Source organism: Parasteatoda tepidariorum, chromosome 1 (assembly GCF_043381705.1).
Source record: "Parasteatoda tepidariorum isolate YZ-2023 chromosome 1, CAS_Ptep_4.0, whole genome shotgun sequence".
Classification (NCBI taxonomy): domain Eukaryota; kingdom Metazoa; phylum Arthropoda; class Arachnida; order Araneae; family Theridiidae; genus Parasteatoda; species Parasteatoda tepidariorum.
The window spans coordinates 1,168,047-1,190,175 of record NC_092204.1 but is presented as its reverse complement, the minus strand read 5'-3'; the positions used below and the strand labels follow the sequence as shown (position 1 = coordinate 1,190,175).

The window sequence follows — 22,129 nt, the reverse complement described above, 5'->3', positions numbered from 1 at the left end:
ACCATATTTTTGTATTGATTATTTTGATATAATTTCACAAATTATGCCTAAATTTTCACAAAAAAATTCCTTTTAAAAAAACCTAGACAGACCCCTGTATTAGTTAAAGTTTGATTTCCAAATTATAATAATTTTAATGATGACATCTATAATTATATTGCACAAGCTAATTGATATTATTAAAAATCTGATATTATTTAAATTTGAATAAAAACTGGGAAAAGGATTAAAAATTATTAAGTATAATTATCATCAATTTTACTTAAATAAAATTGGTTTTTCTTTCCATTAACCTTCTATATACATATGAATATAAGTTTAAAAATAAGCAGGGAAAATGTAAACAAATAATCGATGTAAAATCTGCCAAATTCTAAAGTTCTCAAAGCCTAAGCTATGCAAATTTCAGAGAGTCTACTGTGGTAAAGAAATTTTAACATAATGTTGGGTGGAAATTTTGTACGGATCAGTTCAATTACTTAATGTTTATAATAATCTTTGTTCAAATTACAAAGAGTCTAACATTGTGGTAAATGGTAATAGTATGTATAAATAATCTTTTGTTATTATTTGGTTGTTGTTAATAATAATCTTTTTTCAAATTACAAAGAGTCTAACATTGTGGTAAATGGTAATAGTATGTATAAATAATCTTTTGTTATTATTTGGTTGTTGTTAATAATAAATATATTTATGACAGTCAATATAATTTTAATCAAAAAGTTTGTGTAAATTATTATATTTATTAATTCTATTAAAAATAATGAAAAAGACATTTTTTAAGAAATTGTTATTTTGAAAAAAAATGTGTGAATAACTTTCTAAATTATTTTAGATATTGTTTTTTTTTAGAAAAATTAGTGTCTGTTTCAATATGAAATATAATAAATTCAACTATTCTGTTATATTTAACTGATAGAAACATTCTTATATTGAATTTATAATGAATTAAAAATAGAATTAATTACTAAACATTATAATTTTCACTTAGCTATTTATTATTTAATTTAATAATGATCTTATTTTTTTTCTTTCACTGGTTAATTTTAAATAGTAAAATCCAGAATTTGAATAAATTTTTTTTAATTGTTTCAGAGAAAACAATTTCATAACAATAAAACTTCATTTTTAAATGTTATTTTTCCAGAATTATTTGATTGATTTTGGATTCTAGTTGTTCAAAATTACATATTTCAAGTAAAGTAGCATTTGTATACCTTACAATTTAAACATTTTTCTGATCCTTATAAAAAGAAAATGATAAAAGCCTATTTTTTCAGTGAAATTATTTCAGGATAAACAAGTTTGATTACTGTGTGCAAAATTCTTAAACAGTTTTGAAGATTTGGTGAAATATTCAAAAAAGTTAAATTAAAGGGATCAAATTGACTCCTTACTAAACTATTGGGACCCTATTTTCTGTACATTCCATCTTTTGAGTGTCAGAAATTTGAATCCGCCAAAAAAGAAAAGGTATATTTACTATTCAAAGAAAAGTACAATTTTGCATCTGATATTACAACTTAAAATATAGTCTGCACTAGTTATTTTAAATATTCAAGATCTACCACTTGAACCTTAAAAGTTTGTGCATTAATCAAATTATTACATAATAAATTATTCAGTTCATTTTTTTAAAAAAAATTTACACTGTATGTAAAATACGATTAATTCTTTAATACAGTAGAATCACAATCCATCGTTCTCACATCTTTCACTTTCCCACTTACATTGTATTATTTTAACTGTCCCTTTACAAATTCTATTCTTTTAATGTTGATAATTGTAGATCATTTTTGAAACTACCAGATTATCGTATCTATCATTCAGAAATTTTACCAACATTTGAAAAAAATATTGAATTTGTTTTGTGAAGAAAAACAGTAACTCCTGATAATAAGGATAAAGAAAACGTGGATTTGTTACAGTTTGGGTAAAAATTCTCAAATAAGAAATGTTGAAGTTGTCAGAAATGACAGAAGCTGAGGAAGTACAAAGTGATATCGATGAAGGCCGAACTTAATTCAACAAATTATAACAAACATTTGTGGGAAGTTGCAAAGTATTTAAAACAATGAGTATTCACACGAATTTTCAGGACGCTGTAGCAAATGTTGAAAATTTATTCTTTGCACTGGGATGAAAGAGAGCCAAAATTTCCAAGTATTTAAATAAATATATTTATTTATCCTTCTCCCCGTGGCAGGATCGCAGCTACACGGCGACATTGTACAGAACAGAGAGTTCTTGCAGAAAATTTTTTCTTTTGAAAGGTAAAAAAAATAAAAAAATACTAGTATTTTCCTTTTCTACGGAAATTTACATATACTATTTTAATCATGCATTTTCAGCAGTTATTGATATTGATTTTCAGGTGGCTTTTAAATATCCCAATATATTTCGAACTATATGGAAATTTGAATCGTTACATTTGAGTATTTACTTTTTAAAGCAATAATTCTATTGAATTTTTGGCAGTTATTGCCATAGTTTTTAATTCCGATATTTTTTTATACGATATTATTTATTACAACAACCTAATCTTGAAATGAAACACGCATTTGAGATTCACGTGATTTCGTCGTCGATCATTTCTTTTTCGGCAATTTCTACAACAGATCTCATGACTTTTAATTTATTCCTTTATTGTGATGATTATTTACAAAGTACAAAGAAGGAAATAATGTGTGCACCCCTACACCAACAAAATTCGAGAATATCACCCATATTAGAATAAAAAATTATTACATGTTCAATTAAAAAAAATTTATTTATATATAGTTCTTTTTTGTAAACACAGCACTTTTGTTATTTTAAATTTGTAACATATATACTTGTTATTATTGAAAGTATCTTGCAGAAAGATATTAGTGCTAGTGAATTTTGTCTCAGATAGCTCAAAAAAGTCTGCCAAAGGGATCCTTCTTTTGCATAGTAAATATCTTTTCAACAAGTACTTAATTCTTTCTTTTTATCTTTTAGAAAATTTTTAAATTTTTATACATATTCTAGTCATTATTTGATATTTAAAAGTTTTTTTTTTTTTGTAATGAATGGTCCCCTGAGAAATGAGGTCTACTGTAGTCTTTACTATAACGGTTTCTAGCAAATAACTCTAAATTAATTATTTGCTTTAAATGTTAATTTTTTTCTTATGAATTTCACAGGTAATGTGTTCAAGCATTCTAGCGATATTTAAAGTCAATGCTGGGCTGTTAGCTGTTATCATTGTGATCATTCATCAGTTTCTTCTCACAAAACTGGGATTGTCTGATTTTGTCTCATCACCTGAACGACGGAATTTGTTAGAAGCCAACAAAGAAGGCATTTGTTCACTACTCGGCTTTGTCTCACTTTACTTTTTTGGTGTTCAACTGGGTCATGTGGCTTGGGGAAAAAAGTAAGTTTCTAATTAGAATTTCTATCATAATAATGTCTCATTTATTTCTTCCTATTTGAAATTAAAACAGAAAATATTTGTTGAAAAGAGTTTATTTAATGTGTTTAAATTTATAAAGAAGATAGGACTTGCATTAATTGATATCTTATTATGTTTTTCTTTAAAATCAGGCTAATTTTTCATTAGGTTGGCTAATTTTTGTCCAAAAAAATAAATAAATAAATGAATCAAAAATTAAATAGACAGACCAGCTAATTGCCAAAAGCAACTCGTATCTTTGTATAAAATTTAAATATACAGGGTGTTTATAAATTCCCGGACCCATTTTGATGTTTAATAACTCTTAAAATAATGAAGATATAAACAAACTTATGGCATTTATTGATGGAATAACTCATATATTTTCCTTTTCAGGTTTGAATATCTTTACTTTTGTAAATATCGTCTGCGCGTGTGGTTAATTTCAGATAATTTCATTTTCCAGTCTAAATATCTGAACTTTTCTAAATATTGTCTACTTATTAATTGCATTTTTCTCTCTTTTGTTTTTGGCAACTATTGGAATGTTTTGTTTACTTTTGATGTGTTTGTTCTATGTAGTACTTTTCTGTGTGATGTTTTATTCAAGCGGATATTAAGGAGAATGCATACACCACAAGAGAAAGCATAGATTTTATGGTGGTTCATAGAAACGAAATCGATCGTGCAAGCACAGAGAAATTGCAGAAGAATTTACCAAAAAGATCCTCCATCCAAAAGCAGTATCTTGGGGTGGAAAAAGAATTTTCTAGAAACTGGAGGTATCGCAGATAAGACAGTTCCGGACGTCCCTGCACAAGTGATTTTGACGTTGAGCGTGTCAGACAGACATTTTTAGACAATCCTAGAAGATCTGTGAGATCAGCGGCAAGAGAATTGGATATGCCAATTTTGACTGTGTACAAGGTTATTAAGAAACAATTAAGACTGCATGCATACAAAGTTTAAATTGTTCAAGGTTTGGAACCGGACGATAGGCCTAGGAGGATGGCGTTTGCAACAGATATGGTAGGAAGGATAGAAGATGCTGCTGATTTTCTGAAGCGCGTAATGTTCTCCAACGAAGCATCCTTTCATGTTTCTGGCATTGTTAATCGTCATAACATGCGCATATGGGGATCTGAAAACCCCCATGAATACCGTGAGACACAAAGGGATTCCCCAAAGTTAATGTGTGGGGTGGACTAATGCATGACCGAGTCATTGAGCCTTTCTTTTTTACAGAAAAGACGGTCTCATCTGTCGTATACTTAAACATGTTGGAAAACTTCGTATTTCCACAACTAGAAGAGGTTCAGCCACATGTCTTTTTGCAACAAGATGGTATACCACCTCATTGGGGTATCATCGTTCGTAGTTCTTTGAATGACCATTTTCCAGGAAGATGGATTGGGCGAGGAGGTCCAATTCCTTGGCCGCCCAGATTACCTGATATAACGCCGCTGGACTTTTGTCTTCGGGGATTTATAAAGGACAATGTTTACAGGAGGATCGTGTCAAACATTGATTACCTAAAAGTCAGAATTACAACCGCAATAGCCTTTGTGGATGCCGACATGCTTGCCGTCACCTGGCGTGAAATTGACTATCGACTTGATATTCTCCGTGCGACGAAGGGGGCACACATGGAAGTTCATTGACAAGGGTCATGAAACTTTTTGAGTCTATCTAACCATTTATGTTATTAATTTTAATCTATCTTTATTATTTTATGAGTTATTAAACATCAAAATGGGTCCGGGACTTTATAAATACCTTGTATATTTTTTTGCAAACATGAACTCAACAGATATTAGCATTCAGAAGCTAGATACATTTAAATGAAGGCAACTTCTATGATTCAAATCTTTTGAATCAATCTTTCTGACGGCCAGTTTTTACGAACAACATTAGGTCATAGTTGAAGTATAACACTACAAACGAAAAAAAAAAAACTCATTTTCTTAATTATGGGTTGGAGGCTAACTGATTTCAAGATGGGACTGATAATAAACGAGAACAAAGCCTGTACTGAAACACGCTTCAATAACACCCATTTAAAAATTGAAGAATATAAATTTGAGGTTGCTGACAACTTTGTTTACTTGGGTTCCGTAATACAAAGGGGAATCATTATATAGATGTTTTGATGAAAATCTATTGTAATTCATCGAAAAAGGAGATGCTTTATTATATAAATCTCCTTTAAGATCAATTAACATATGCTTGTGACCATATCTTGTACAGATGAGGTTATATTGGCAGGGCTTAATCCAGGTCGATTTTGGTACCGTTTTTCGGTACCTTCACAAAATTTTAAAAAAAATCGATACCTTCACAAAATTTTTTAAAAAAAATCGGTACCTTCACAAAATAAAAATAAAAAATCAGTATTTCAACGAACTTTGGAAAAAAACGCATCTTCGCGAAAATAAAAAAAAAGTTCGAAGGAATTAAAGTGCTGAATAGTTTTCCGAGCAGTTATTATAATTTTATCTATGTATTCTGTATTTCTATTATTTTTTCCACCATTAATTCAAAAGTAAAACTTAGCACAATATCAAAATAATAATTTCTTAATCATAATAAGTTCAATACATTTTATTAGTAAGTAAGTTAAAAAAAAATTTTCAACTTTATGTAAATCTAATTTTTAACCATAATATTAATCTGTATAGTAAATTCCATAATTTCTATGCTGGCTGGCTGTATAATTTACATTGAATTAATAAATGGAATTAATCTGCAAGCTGTCTTATAAGCAATTCCTTGCGCAATATGTGACTGTTTTTTTATAGTATTGTACTTTTTGTATACATATGTAGTTTTTTTTATTTTTTTTTTTAGCAATACTAAATTTTCACAGAAAAAAATTTTTTTTTCACAAAAAAAATTTTTTTTCTTCACAAAAATAGGTACTAGGATTGAAAACCTGGATTAAGCCCTGATTGGGTACCTTTGAAAGAAAGGTCTTGAGAAGTATATTCAGAGGAATTCAAAAAATTGGTGTGTGGCTTAGGAAAACAAATTTAGAGCTTTATCACTCATATAATGAGCCTGACATTATTAACTTCATTTAACAACGAAGAAATAAAATGGGCAAGCTACGTTATCAGAATGGATGAAGACCGTACCACAAAAAGAATTTTCAATGCCAGACCAATTGGCACACAAAAAAAAGGTAGGCCGAATTTGAGATGGATAGATGGCCTAGAAAAAGACCTTTTGGTCTTAAGTTTTTTTAATTAAATTTTTGTTTTTAAACTAAAAACCCTTTCATGAAAAATGTTAGCCTGAAAAAAACTTCTTGAGAAGGCCAAGGCCCACCCTGTGCTGTCCAGCCATTGATGATGATGATAACTGTGTTAGTTATTGTCTGCAGTTTGTCATCTGTAATAATACTCTAGTTTTTAAATATTTTATAGTATTAACTAAATGATTTTTCAAAATGATGAAAAAAATTAATTTTGTTCGGAACAATTGTTTTAAACAATTTGACAACTGATTAGTTTTCATTTATTTCATTTTCAAAATTTTCCTTTTAAAAGCTCAATCTTTGTGTTATAAATTAATTGGTAATGTTGGACAATTTTATTTATTTGTCAAAAGAACACACACGCATCTTATCTGATCGAAAACTCACTCTAATTCTGAATGAAAGCAAATTTGTTTCAAAGCTATGATATACTTTATACAAAATCATAATGAATGAAGTAAGGTATTATAGATAATTATGAATAACAAGAGGCTATTGATGAACATCAAATCATAAACAGGGATCCCAAAATTAATTTGTTATTCAAAGTATTGACATCTCTTTATTCAAAACTAGTATCACATTGTTCAATTACCTCAATTTTGTGCAGAGTGCTTGAATTTAAATGAGGTGGAAAATGTTTATTTTTGCTCTCCTGCAGAATGTTTGTTTGTTTAAATTTAACTATCAATGTACAACTGATTGCAATTGTCAGTTGACAAAAAGTGTTTTAAATATTAGGAAACAGAATTTTTTTATTAACTTTTTAATGAAAAGTAGCAGTTTGTTTGAATTTTGTTTCAGTCCAGGCATTTTGGCTCTGCAATTTCAGTCTCTTTCTAATTCAGTCCTGTTTGTCTATTTTGATAAAGACATTCCATTCCATTTCTTTTTTTCATCATTACAGTGGTTCTAAATATACTTTTCTCAGTTTATCAAATTATTTATAATTTTCAGAGTTCTCCCTACGAATAAGAAAGAGCCACAGCGCCTAGAAAAGGGCACTCGCTTAACACCATTAAAATTTAACAAAAAAAAATTTAATATTATGTCATAAATGAATTTGATCCTCAATTTTAAAATTTCACTAAGTAATTTTCACTCATTATCAAAATATTTTCACATTTCATTCAACCACCATCTATTTCGGTCTGTCCATAGTGTATGAAAGCGCTTTTACATGTTCAATGAAATACTTGCTAGTCCCCACGTATGGAGCACTCTCACGTGCATCTCTGCTGCATTTTGCAAGATATTCTCTGGCTTCCACCCTCTGATGTCGAACCGAAAAATCTCTCGATCATTTTATAATGTAATCAAGAAAAGAGTTTGTTTGTCAGAAACTAGTTATTTAAAAGGTGTTTTTTTTTTTTTGTTGAGAGACACACCCTGTAATTTTTCCAATCATGAATGACCAACTTAAAATGTTTTTCTCTTCTTTGTTTTTTCACTACTCTTCAGTTATGTTATTCTGACAAATCTTTAAGTTGAAGAACATTTTTTCCATTCACTCTGATTTATTGCCAGACTGTGTTACTGATACATTGCTAAATTAACTTTTGTATTCTAATTAATTGCTTTATGTTTGTTTGAGAGATATAGTTTTAATTTTAATTAAAGTTTTAGCTTCATTCAAGTTTTTTTTAAAGCTTAATTAAAAATTTTAATTTCACTAGGGAACACATTTTTTGTTGCAAAGATTCAAAATATGAAATGAGTTGTGTTCGGAAAGCTACAGATTTTTTTCGACGCAATATTTTTATTTTTATTTATTTTTTGCCTGAATGTACAAGTTTATAAAGAATGTATAGGTTTATATACATACTTAATACAGTTCTTTGCTCTTTTTAAAATAACACTTAAGGCAAAAAAAGATATGACCTTAATGTATTGCATCCTTAGCTGAAATGTATTATCACCATTTTTCTACCACTCTCTCTATGTACCAGAGAAGTGGGGACATTTAGTATTCTTTTGAGTGAATTCCGGCTTCCCACAGGTCAGAGAGAACAAGGAAATCCTGGAATTATAGGAGAATTTTTTTTTAACTTTAAAAATCAGGGAATGGGAAAGCTGCACTTTTTTTACAAAAATATTCCTAAATGTCCATACCTGGAAAATAACCAGTCTTAAAATTGTCCGGAAAAGCAATCAGTTATTGAGACTTGAGTTAAATAATTCTAACAAGTATTACAACTCTTTGTTATAAAAATTTCACATTTTAGTCAAACTTAAATGCTCCCATCCTTATTTAATTATATTTTTTTACGCAGAAAATCTAATGTTTCACATCACTAATAAAAGGAATCAAAGTTTTATGATGAAAGTAAGGGTCTCGATTTTCATTTAAATTTACCTGGAAAAGTCCGGGTTTTTTTTTTCTGATTGAGTGAGAACCCTGGAATTTAAATAAATAATAAAAAAAAATCCTGATTGGGAATATGCTATTGAAATGCATAAAAATTGATTTCAGATTTGAAGTGACATAAAAATACCTAAAATTCCATTCAAAAATCTCATGCAGCAGAAACCAAGAAAGTTTTGTTCCTCAGTGTTATCTAGCAATTAATAAAATAAAATAAAACAGTTGATATCTATGATAAAAAGAAAACAAAATTATTTACATATGGGCAAACTCTACTGAATTTGCCAGTTTCTCCTAGTTTTCTGGTTTAATTAAAATGTTCCTGGTGTTTGTACATTTTATAAAATTCCCTAAAATTGAGTAAGTTTCCTAAAAAAATCCCTACTTAAATAGAGTTTTCGAACAGATTATTGCTTGCTGGAATATTTAAATAAGTATTACTAATACATAATGACCTCATTTATAGAAATCAGTTCAAAACTTTTTTTTATAAAATTTTAAGTTTATTTTTATTCTGAACTCTCTTTTTAAATTAATGAAAGAAATCTTTTAACTATCTTTGATAAATTGAATGCCTATTAATGTTTGAAATGAAGAGTATGCGTAATAGATAGCATTTCAAGTATGTTTAATGTCCATCATAACTGGAAAATATTGCAGTTTTTCCATTTTGATGACTATGTATTTAGTTCATTTACGATTATTGTTACAGAGACTATTGTTATCTACTTGTGAAGCTGTGTTGCCTTGGTTTGTGTGGATGGATTTTGATGCTTATTTTTCATGAGAATTGCCAACATGTCTCCCGAAGAATGGCTAACTTATCTTATTGCATATGGATTGTAAGTAATTCTATTTTCTCTTTTATCATAATAATATTTACTGAAAGAACCCATTTGTAACTCAGGGGTCTGTCTAGGTTTTTATGAGAGGTACCTATTTTGTGGAAATTTAGACATAATTTGTGAAAGTTAAAAATTATATTAAACAAATCAACACAAAAATATGGTAAATTTTAATATATATTTTTCCCTTTATATTAAAAAATAATTTTGTTATTGTAAAATTTTGGGTTTAAAATTGTATCTAAATTTAAAAATCCATAAAAATCATTGTCTATTGTTGACCTTAACAACATGAACTTAAAAGAAAAAAAACATTAATTAACCTTACTTTCACTAAAAGTTATTTTCATTATGAGAACATTTCCCACGTGGTCATATCATAAAAAGTATCACACAGAAAAAAATGTTTCGGAAAAAATAAAGGTCTATTAGAATAAGTTTAGATCAATGTTCGAATATTTAGAATAATATTTGAATTTCCTGTAAATTCAACATAAATGTAAATTGTAATAATTAACTTCCTGTAAAGTTTACACAGGAAGCGCCTCGGCATTTAATTTTTTAAAAAAAAAAGCTCACTCGCTATAATATCCACTATAAGAATAACTGGTCGCTCCAGCGAACAGTTATTCTTACCATACCGCACTGTCTGACCAAGCATGTCCTACATATTCGTGTATGCGAAATTAACTCAGGATTTATCGTTTCTTACGGGGATACAAAAACAAAATTTTAAGAAGTGTGGTGGGGGGAGAATCTTTGAACTTGCTTTTTCAAAAGTATTTTGTAAAAATACCATTTTTTCATAAAGTTGCAGTTGTGAAGTTACCGCTAAACGGTAATAAATTTGCCCTTGACAGACCCCTGTAACTGCTTTTGTAATTGGAGAACCCTTTGTTTTGTGAAGATTATTCAATCAGAGCAAATCCCATTTTAAGCTGCCTTTTCATCAATGAATGAGAAAGCAAAGCCCATAAAAGTGCATTAGAGAGGGCACAACATAAAACTTGTAGTTGACTGGGCTACCTCTAAAGATCAGGATGCATAGCATTTTTTGAAAAGTACTTAAAGGTTCTTAATTTTGATTTACATTTTTTAAGAGCCTTTAAAGGTGCTTCTTTTATTTCGGATTTGTAAAAAGTGCTTAATTTTCTACCTTTTAAAAAGAGATTTTTTCTTTGCCATGTCGACTGTCTTTCTAAATTATAAAAAATGCATGATTTTTACATCTGCAATATTTATCAGGAACTAGTTATTTTATCATGATCATGTAAAGTTTTTAAAAATGTTTTTGATTTTATGTTCATAAATTAAGAACTTAACAAACGATAGAAAAAATAATTTTTATCTGGCATAATTATGATTTTTTTTTTGGAAAGTGATTAGAAATGCTTTTTGAGTACTTAAAAAGTACTTAAAAGGTGCTTATTTTTTGTTGAAAAGTCTGGCTGCGCATCCTGAAGATAGAACCCCATAATGATCACAAGTGAGACTCTTTAAATATGTTATCAAACTTTTAGTGTTGAAAATAATCTGTATCCATTATTTATGAATTCATTACCAGTTGCAAAATAATATAAAATACTATTCTCACATTGTGAAGAAATTTTTTTTTGTGCAACAAAATTTGCAATAAAGTGACAATTACTGCACTTTTTGTGTGACAAGAGTTCCGATGGGTCATAATAATAGCTCTGGCATATTTTTTTCCTTGAAGAAGATTTGCTTCCTTTATTTTTACACTCATTCTTACGTGAATGAACTCCAAACATTTGTAAAGTTTTAATAACTGATAAAATTAAATTCTAAATATTTAAAAATTGCTAATGACCTTTTTGAATTTCCTTTTTTTTTCTTCAAATCATTTATGTTAGGATAAGTTGTATATGCTTTAGAAACATATCAGTTACTGCAGAACAATATTTTGATTTTATCGTAATAGAAAAGTTTGTACACAATTTTATAATGAATAACAGCATCTTACAGCCTAATTGTGACTAATTGCTTGTCAATACAATATAAATTTTTGTACAACTAAAAAGCAATACTTACTAAAATTGAATTGAAAGTTATTGCAGATTTTGATGAAAAGTACTCAAGAATGCTATACATGCACAATACACTAGGATGGCTATTCCACACCCACGTTGTAGGATAGCCATCCATAAGCAAAACAAAAAGATTGAAACATATATAACAGACAGTTAGAATTCTGTTTTCTTAATACAGTGCCTGCCACCCATTAACATCACATTTATTTTGTAAAACAGCTGATTTCATAAATTAGACCACAATATCTACACTTAGGAAATAAATTTTAAAAGTTAAAATTCACACTAAAAACAAAATTGTTTTGTATATTTCTATTTTATTTTTACTATAGCTACATTTTTTGAAAAAAATTCCAGAAAAGTCTTGAAATATTGGCATGTTTGTTTGATTTAAAAAAAAAAACATGGTTTGGAAGTTTATAAAAGTTTTTGAAATTTTCAATACAGCTACTGCGATATCCAACACAACAATAACTCTTCTTATTACGATAATGTCTCGTGGTCCCGACAAACTTGCTTATGAATTAATGTCATGCTCCTCTCAATATTATGATATTCTCTGAAGCAGTAAACCCCCATAAAATGATTTTTTTTCTAAAATTTCAACCTTATTTTCTCCATTTATTATTGGTTTTTAAATAATGTAAAAAAAAATCTTATTTTATCATCTTTTGACTTTTTTTCTATCTTTTCTGACAAGAGAAGACTCGCTGCTGACCACCCCAAGAGCTTCCATTCTTAGAAATTTCCTCCCATATCTCTTAAGAAGTCACAGATATAACGTTCCTATATAATTTCATTTCCTTCATGTTAAATGCTGATCACGAGTCACAAATGACCACAAGCATCACAATAACACCGGAAAAAGAACTTTTTCTGCAGAGGGTGGGTGGAGCACCATTCACAAACAAAAATCATTTTTGCATACTTTGTTGGTTGACTTGACATTCAAAAAAATGAGTAAACAAAGAAAAATATCAGATTATTTTCATTAAAAACGGTTTTCAGGGTATGTTTAAGATCTTATTTTCTGAATTTATTTCATTTTAATATTTAACCATAATTACCACTCTGCAAATAAATTTTTTATATAATATATATACTTATAGTTAATACATATATAACAGTTAAATTGAGAAAAAAATGTTATTGTGTGCCCACAGTATGTTGGCCCTCTATATAAACAACATATCCCTCTATAACAATATGTTTATTTGATCCCCAAAATATTGTTGTAGAGAGTTTTTATTTTAGTTCCTTTTCTTTGTTCATCTTTGATTGATTTACTGAATGAGTGACATTGAAGGATGATGATAAACATTTCCATAATTTTTTTTAAATTCATAAACAATTTACATGCAGATTCTTTTACATTCTTATGTTTCATAATTTAACTTTCATCATTCAATTTTCCTAAAGAAGTGTCATCCACAAATGTAACTTTGTTCTTTTTGTTTGAAGATGGCACAATAAAATTTGTTATTTATTTGCTTTACAAAATTTGAGAGAAAATAAAAAAACTGAGTTTTTATTTATTTTGAACCTATGTCTTACTAAAATTTTGATTTTGCAACATGGTGATCACTGTTTTGTAAAAGGATGGTTTTAGCATGTTTCGATATCGTAATGATCCCGTACACCTTACGGATTGGGTTTTTTTATTATCAGCAGTTGATTTTATTACTGGCAGTCACTCTATTGAACTTGCAATGTTTTCTTTGAGAATGTTGAATTAACTTTTTTCTGAAAAACATTTTGGAATTTGATAAGACTTTGGTTTCATCTAGACGCAAATTCTTTTTTTTTTTTTTTAACCGTCCTTGAACAACCAATCCAATGTTTTGGGTTTACGACTACTAATGTTCAACTACGTAGCCTTTTTCATTTTGAACCAATCCAGAAGACAAGGAAACTCCTGGATCAGTACCCCCAGAGGTATGCTTTATTATGGGAACATGAAGGACTTTGTGACTAAACAAATTTAGCGTGCATCAGTCACCATTTACTGCACAGGTAATCTTCGGCCGCAGGGATCTAACCCAAGACCTCTTGGACAAGGGCCCAGTACCCTACCAACCAGGCTATCCCAGCCAGACACAAATTCTAGAATTATCCTGGGTTCAGGAAATTAGACTCGTGAAAATATCCAAATAAAACATTTATTTCCACAAAACACAACAGAGTCCACACACCCAACATGTTCTCGTTAAATACAGCTGCTTGAAAAAGAATATGTAAAGAGCAAATATCAAATCCATGTCACAGCATTTATAGTTTGAAGATCAGGACCACTTCAGTTCGCTTCATAAGCAGCGACGCCACAAAGCCTATTAGATATAATTTTAAATGCATTGCTGAAGTAAAAAAGTTTTATGGAATGTTATATAGTGATTAAAGTCGATTTATTAAGATAAATCAGAAGGTTGTCCCAAAACTCATGGTACATTTATTAGGGGTGATAGAAGACAAGCACAAATCATAAAGTTGCAACGCAAGTTGTAAAGCACAAAGCATGCACAAAATGATGAGAAACAAGACAGAGATGGAATGACATTTTATTCAACAAAACACTGGAACTGTTCAAAGTTGTGGCAAGTTTCAATCACTCGAAGGAGTAACTTTGTGTCATCTTTCTTATGATGTCGGCATAGCTGCCAACTCGAATAGGGAAAAATTCCAGTAGATTTTACTAAATAATATAAATTTCATGAAAATTCTTGCAAAATATATTACAGATAGGGAATTTTAAGGATTTTAATAGTCATTAAATTCGAAAAACGGCCATATTTTCTAGATATCATTTCACATTTAATGGTCTTTGAAGCGCTATCTTTATTCATAATTTTGAATAATGATAGGCATTTAATTCATCGAAGAAGTTAACTGAATTTTATAAATGAGATTTTCGCTTTACTATGTGACACGTATTTAAATATTCAAACAAGCTATAATCTGCACAAAAATTCTATTTCGATAGGGATTTTTTTTAAGGAAACTTACTCAATTTTAGGGAATTTTCTAAAATGTACAAAAAACCAGGAGAATTTTTATTTAGCCAGTACTCTACTGGATTTTCCAGTAGAGTTGGCAGCTAAGTGTCAGGTCTTTAGGTGAATCTTCGAAGATGAGGCTCTTCATATGACTCCAGTGGCGTAGTTTTGGGGATGTGTTTGGGGGACGAAAACCCCCTCCGAAATCATACATTACTTGATTAATGAGCTATTTGCTTTGGTAAGTAAGATGCAGACATAAATTTTTTTTATTATAAATTTTTTTCACAATTTAAGCATTTTGAATACATATATATATGCATAGCTGCAAACTTGTTAGGCCGTTGAGAAAAAAACTTCTTATTAGTTGCAACATTATAGTAGTTTGACGTATTAAATCTTCAATTTAAAGTTTAAAAAATAAAAATATCAACCTACCACGACAAATCAATAATTAAAAAAATTTGTAAATGTGATCTATTTGTTAGCATACTTAGCTCTTCAATGTTTAATTATTGAAAAATCTTCTTATTCTTTACTTGTTCATTTACTAACATTTTGAAAAATCTTTTACAGCGACCGTCAGAAGACTAAGTGATTACCCCCTCCAAATATACAATAAAACTACGCCACTGTATGACTCTATAAGAAAAAGACATAAAATTAAAAGCCCTCTGCTGCATTGTTTTTGGACCATGGATTGTATGGCGATATGTACTTGTCTAGTTGTTCTCTATTACATATACCATGAGTTTTGGGACACTCTATATAAATTTTTTGTGGGGAACAGATTATACTCAAATGTTTTAGTTAATTTTTGGAATTTCGAATTCTTCTTCTTCTTGGGCACTACAACCAATGACAGGCCAAGGCCGTTCCAATAAGTTTTTGCCATCTTCATCTCTTCTGTGCCATGACCTTCCAGTCAGTTATTCCCATTATCTTTAAGTCCCTCTCAACTGCGTTCAGCCACCTAGTCAGTAGACGACCCTTTTTTCTTCTACCTTCTGGCTTAAAAAGAATTACTTTTTTTGCGGGGTATTGATCTTCAGGTCAATAAAGTTGTCCCAACCATCGAATCCGATTGACCTTAACAACATGAACTATGTCTGGTTGTTTATACTTCTTATATAACTTATGATTGTAAAGGGGGCGCCATTTGTTATTCTCATAGACCTGCACCAAATATTCTTCTAAGTATCCCTCTCTCAAGAACCAGCAATTTGTTCTCTTTTTTATTAGGAGTCCAGCACTCACTACCATATAGGATCACAGGCCGTACGAGTGTTTTGTATAACTTGATTTTTGTCTTTAGTTTAAGAAATTTACTTTTTAGTTGGGACTTGGAATTATTTATTTTCTCTGACTATTCCCTGCTCTGTGATTTGTACTATTTTTGTTTATCCTAAAAACATTATTTATATTTTTTCAGGTTTCACTGACAAGCTTACAGATTTCACTTCATTTGTGTCATTTTTTAATTGTTGATATCATCAAGAAGTTACTCAAAGTTAAATTACATGAAAATTTATTGTGGAATGTTCTCAACTATAATGGCCTTTTTTATTTTCTGCTTGCTAATTTGATGACAGGTTTAGTTAATATAACAATTAATACTGCTGATACATCCAATTCAAAATCATTGTGTATTTTATTTATGTATCTTACTATCTTATTTGGAAGTTCTTTTATATTGTTCAAATTAAATATTAAGTTTCTTCGTTTTTAGTATTTAAAAAAGCTTCATTAAATCTTTTGTTATTTCTTTTTTTTTAAAAAAAAAAACAGTATTTTATGCTCTACAATGAGTCATTATTACTGCCAGGCATTTTATTTCAAAGTAACTTATTGTTACCTTATTGTAAAAATTGTACATTGACACATTTCGTATTATATTGTGATAATTGCCAGTTTTTATGAATATTTTTGTCCTCAGCATTCATTTTTTTCCTCTGGTCATTAGCGTCCAAAGTAATACTCATTACTCCAGTTCTCTGTGAGGCTAAGTTACCTGCTGCATAAATGTTGCTTGTTTCGATGGTGATAAATTTCTATTAAAATGTTTAATTGATGCATTTATTGTAAAAAAAAAATTTAAAAAAAATTGTACTATTCTTCACTTTAAAGTTTTATATTTCCTTATAGAAAAGAATAAAATTATTTTTTTAATAAATTTATAGTATAATCTGTTCATATTGCTAAGAAATCTGTTCGCAAGGCTAACTTTGCAAATGTACTAAGTTAAAAAGTAATTGTGCTAGATCAAGATAATTTGTTGCAAAATTAACCATCTATTACAGCTTTCTTTTTTTAAGAAGGCTTATTTGAGAAAAACTCAATTTTGGAACTCAGAGAAAAAATATTCTAGAATGACTATAGCTGAAATTAAGAAACTACTGAAGCAAATACGAAAGTATAAAATTGGTAACCTAAAAAATAATTTTGAAATGGTAAACATTGAAAAGATTGTTTGCTAGAAAAAATGGTGTTTTTCTCCTTTTTTTAACTTATATTTTAATGAGTAGCAAATTTGTTGCAAATTCGAATTTTCAACAGAAGAATTATTTAATCAATGTGATATGTTTGCCTCTTTTTTTTTATTTGGCTGCAATAAAATTGAATTATTTTTTATATAACATTACGACTTTGTTTGAAATTTCGAATTGCGCATTTCAATAATGACTTTTCAATGCACTCTCTACCGTTATAAATCCATGTTTCAATCACTTTTTTTTCAATTGCTGATAATGCAATCTATTTTTTCACAGTTTTAAAAATTCCGATGTTATTACAATATTCAAAATTTGAATTACACGTTTGATGAATCACTTTTGGATGCTCTCATCTTGTTTAGATACCATCAAAAATCCATCCATTTGTCGCAATAACAGCCAATCCTTTTATCCACTATTATTGCTACAAATTTTCTCAATGTTTTTTTTATATTTAAAATCTCTCTATTTTTTTTTAATACATTATCATTACAACAGACGAAATTCAATGCGTGCACTTTTTAGGCACTTTTTGCCAAGATGATACTGAAACTTTTTCTGTAGTTATTGCTACTAATATCCGGGTGGTTTATTAAGTCCCAATATTTTAATATGATATTATTAAGAAACAAGAAAACAGTAAGGAATTTTACTCACTTAGGATCAATGATTACTATTGACAACAGAATGTGACTCCTGAAATTAAAAACCGACTCTATCTAGCAAATAGGGCTGAGAAGATTTATTAAATCTAGGTTTCTTTCAAGAAAAAGAAAATTCTTAATTTACAAAACTCTTGTCAGTCCAGTCTTGACATATGCTTCTGAAGCTTGGACAATGACAAAACTGGAGGAAAATTGTATCGCAAATATTTGAGAGAAAGATTTTGCGGAGTATACTGGATGGGGTAAATGAAAACAATAACTGGAGAAGAAGATTTAACTTTGAACTGTACAAGATTTATAAACACAACCCGATATTATTAAATACATAAAAATAAACGGAATGAATTGGATGGCCCACGTGATTCGAATGATGACAATGCAATAAAAAAGATACTGCTTTTCAGATCCAGTGGAACAAGAAAGCGGGGGGGGGGGGGCNTTGAACTGATTTTCGCATCCCCTTAACTTTTAGAGAAAGCAGTAAAATTCCTTTCCCTTTTTGTTTGCATTTCATACAGGAAATGCAATCCCACTAGAAAAGGGGGGAAAGGGTCAAATTCCTTGAATAGGAAATGAGCAGAGAAGATAAAAGGAATGGGTCATCAAAGTGTGTGGTCCCTGGTCCCTTATTGACATGTCCTATTATCTCCACCCCCACTGTTCACTTCCTTTCTAGAAAAACTTTCTTGTTGTTCACTCCGTAGAGCTCCTGTTTTAAGATTGCTGATCAGAGTGCTGCTTGTTGCTTTTCTTACGGCTGCAAAATGTCGAAGCGAAAGTGCCTGACTATTAAAGAAAAAAATTACAAGATAAAGGTGCATCAATTGCAATTTTAATTATTTCTAGTATCCATGAATTTAAAACCTATTCTACGTTGTGTAAGTATTTCAAAAGATGATTTTCTATTTAACGAATTTTCCATGTAACGAACTTTTTTTCGGGATTTAGCGACTTCGTTAAATAGAGGTCCGACTGTAGTTTCATTTTTGAACAAAACGGACTGCTATGTAGTATACCCTGCACTAGAGCAGTACCACATGTTTAATATTTCCTTAAAAGTTTCTTTCTTTGTTCTGCTTGACAATAGTAACGTTTTTTTTTTTCCTAATGTATTATGAGTAATACATTCACACCTTTACACACTTCCAAATAGCAAAGTGAAGGAGTTATTAAATTAACTTTTCTTTGAGATCCACTTTCCCAAAATATTTCAAACCGCATTTAATGGAGGAAATGACCTTAAATTGATTTTCAAAGCTAATTCACTTTTAGAGAAAGCAGTAAAATCCTTTTTTGTGTTTGCATTTCGAACGAAAAACTCAGAGAAAATTTAATAACGGATTTTATCAGTAGCCATTAAACTTAAGAGCGCATGTGGTAATGGTTGTTTAAAATTACTTTTATAATAAATACAGCTATCATTTTATACATAAATTTAGCTTTTATTAGTTGAAAAGGTCTGTAGCATGTACTGGATAATGTTTTGCTCTATTCTTGCCTTCCATGCAGATTTCTTTTACGGTTAAAATTAATAGTAGATACTAGTTTACAAGATAAAAATGTGATGAATTGCTGTTTTAATTATGTCTAGAGTTTAAGTATTTCAAAAGGGGATTTTCTATTGAACGAATTTTCCTTATAACGAGCTTATTATCGGGATTTAGCATCTTTGTTAAATAGATTTCCGAGTTTATATACATTATTTAAAATAAATGGAAGAAGACGTGCGTTTTTTCATATACGTGGATGATTTTCAATAGCGAAAAAGAATTTTGCAAATGATTTTTATCCTTTTCATTTATTCCGAATTCGTAATTTCAAGTTCATTTTCTAATTTATTTTCAAAGAAATGTTAATAAGAAATTCGATAGTGTGACACTCTTGCAAATACAAGAATTTTTTTATTTTCTTTTGGCTTGTCGTTTTTAAAAAATGCTTCAAAGGTGCATACTTTCGATTTTTAAAAGCCTTTAAAGGTGCTTTTTACATTGGAATGTTTTAAAAAAGTGCTTAATTTTTCCCTTTTTCAAAAATGAGATTTTTCCTTTATTATGTTGATTTTCGGTTCGAATTATGCAAAAAGACACAGTTCACATTGTTCTATTCAACATTTTCACAATTAATTCTACCCCAATTTATTTCGGCGTATTGCCAGTCGGTTGCTTATGAAAACAACATTCGTTTTACCTGATTCAAAATTTCATGATTTTTTGACAATTGTCATAAACAATGCCAAAAGTTTTTTTTTTTTTTGACAAGATGGTTAAAATAAGATAAAACCGTTAATTGTCAAAAACTTTCCTACCCATCCTAATTATATTTTTTTAAAGTGCTTAAAAATATTTTTTGAGTGTTTGAAAAGTACTTATTTTTTGTTGAATAATTTGGCTACGCGCCCTGTTAGAGATAAGTTATTTTTCACGTGACAGGTTTTGGTTTATTTTTTCGAATACTAGTTTTGACTTTGATGGAACCTAGTTTTTTTTTTTTTTTTTAATTATTTCTCTTCTACTGACACAATTATTACGGCAAAATTTTAAAAATCAGAACGTAATATTTTCAATCAGGAATGCTAAATATTACAGGACAACAACAAATGTTGAGTAAAAACCACTTAAAATTGGAATTTTGAAGGGGAAAAAAAACGTTTACTTTCCCCCAAATAAAAAAAGATCTACCCAAAACTCTGAAATTTCGAACTAATAATGGAATCCTATTTTGTTTTCATTTATTGCATTATAGTCCTTTTTCTGTATGTAATAATCTTAATTTCAAGTTGCTGTTGTTGTCGCCGACCATTAAAGCAGAGCGATTGTTCTTGTTTTTCTCTAGTGGCGCCGTCTATGGCCAAGAATTCTGCCGTTTTATAGGGCGGACCCATTCATTAGTTCACAGATAATAATTTTGTCCCGAACCAGAGAACGATCCATTTCGAATGCAGTACCCCCAGAGGTTTTGATTTGTTATGGGAGCATGGAGGACTTTGTGATCCGACGGATTTGAAGTGTACTAGTCACCATTTAGAGTCTTTGGCCGGCTGGATTCGAACTCACAAACGTGACTCCAGTGCGTAATTTGAAGTTTATAAGTCTTATAGTTTTTGTACAGCAAAACAAAATGTAACCTCGAAAAAAAACAAATTATTATTTTTAAGAGAAAAAAAAAGTTCATCAACTCTTCAATTTTGTAGATAGCATTTCAGTGGTAATTTTTTACTACTGGTTTAACAGTCGATAACTCTTTATCAAATGTGTATGTAATTTTTAATTTAGTAGTATATTCTTCAAAATTTTACCTTCTATGTCGAATGGTTTTTGGACTACAAAATAAAATGCTGAGTAGCACAAAACATTTGCTCTCACTATTTTTATACCAATATTTTCAACCTATCTTAGGGTTAACTATTCTTTTTATAATTTTCCTATCTTTTTTAAATTACCGAAAGTCAACTTCCATTTTGTCTTTCTCCAAAAAAAAATCTTTCTGTCCATAGTTAATTCAACTTTAAGAAAAAACATATATTTTAAAGACTGCTGACTGTTAGTCTTAAGAAAAGAGAATGCTGAGGCCGATACACGAGAAAAGACAGACGATAATGAGAATACTGTTTTCAATTCAAAGACAGAATTTAGGTTTTTATTTCGGCAATTTTAGGATTCTTAAAACGAAACCTTGCAATCTGTCAAACTCTTAATTAAAAATTGAAGCTTAGAGATATAAATTAGAATTATTCACAAAATTTTTTTTTTTTACTTATACATATTTTCTTTTTTCATTGACAGCAAAACAGCAGGAGTGCTTTTTAGAACTAAAATATGAAAGTAAGAGGAGAATGACCAGCAAACAATTAGAAGTGTAATAAAAGAAATATTGACAGGGTGCGTAGCCAACTCTCTCTCCCCAAAAAATAAGCACTATTATACATTAACAAAATGCAAAATTTACATGATAAAATAACTAGTTTCTGAACTCTTGATTATATTAGCCACCCTAAAAAGATTTTAGAGGGTGTAAAATGAATATGAGATTATCTTGCACATGCTCCCA

The 22,129-nt window shown here is 29.5% G+C and overlaps 1 protein-coding gene across 2 annotated transcripts in view; it reads left to right on the top strand.

The window, feature by feature from the left end:
- Positions 1 to 17,098, top strand: part of LOC107436481 (phosphatidylinositol-glycan biosynthesis class W protein) — a 28,728-nt gene extending 11,630 nt beyond the window's left edge. For both annotated transcript variants that reach the window (XM_043054668.2, XM_016048218.3), the window contains exons 6-8: positions 3,168 to 3,400; positions 9,752 to 9,881; positions 16,358 to 17,098. In XM_043054668.2, the coding sequence (XP_042910602.1) occupies positions 3,168 to 3,400; positions 9,752 to 9,881; positions 16,358 to 16,654 (660 nt within the window). In that variant the 3' untranslated portion in view covers positions 16,655 to 17,098. The remainder of the gene's footprint in view (positions 1 to 3,167; positions 3,401 to 9,751; positions 9,882 to 16,357) is intronic.
- The last annotated feature ends 5,031 nt before the right edge of the window (positions 17,099 to 22,129 follow it).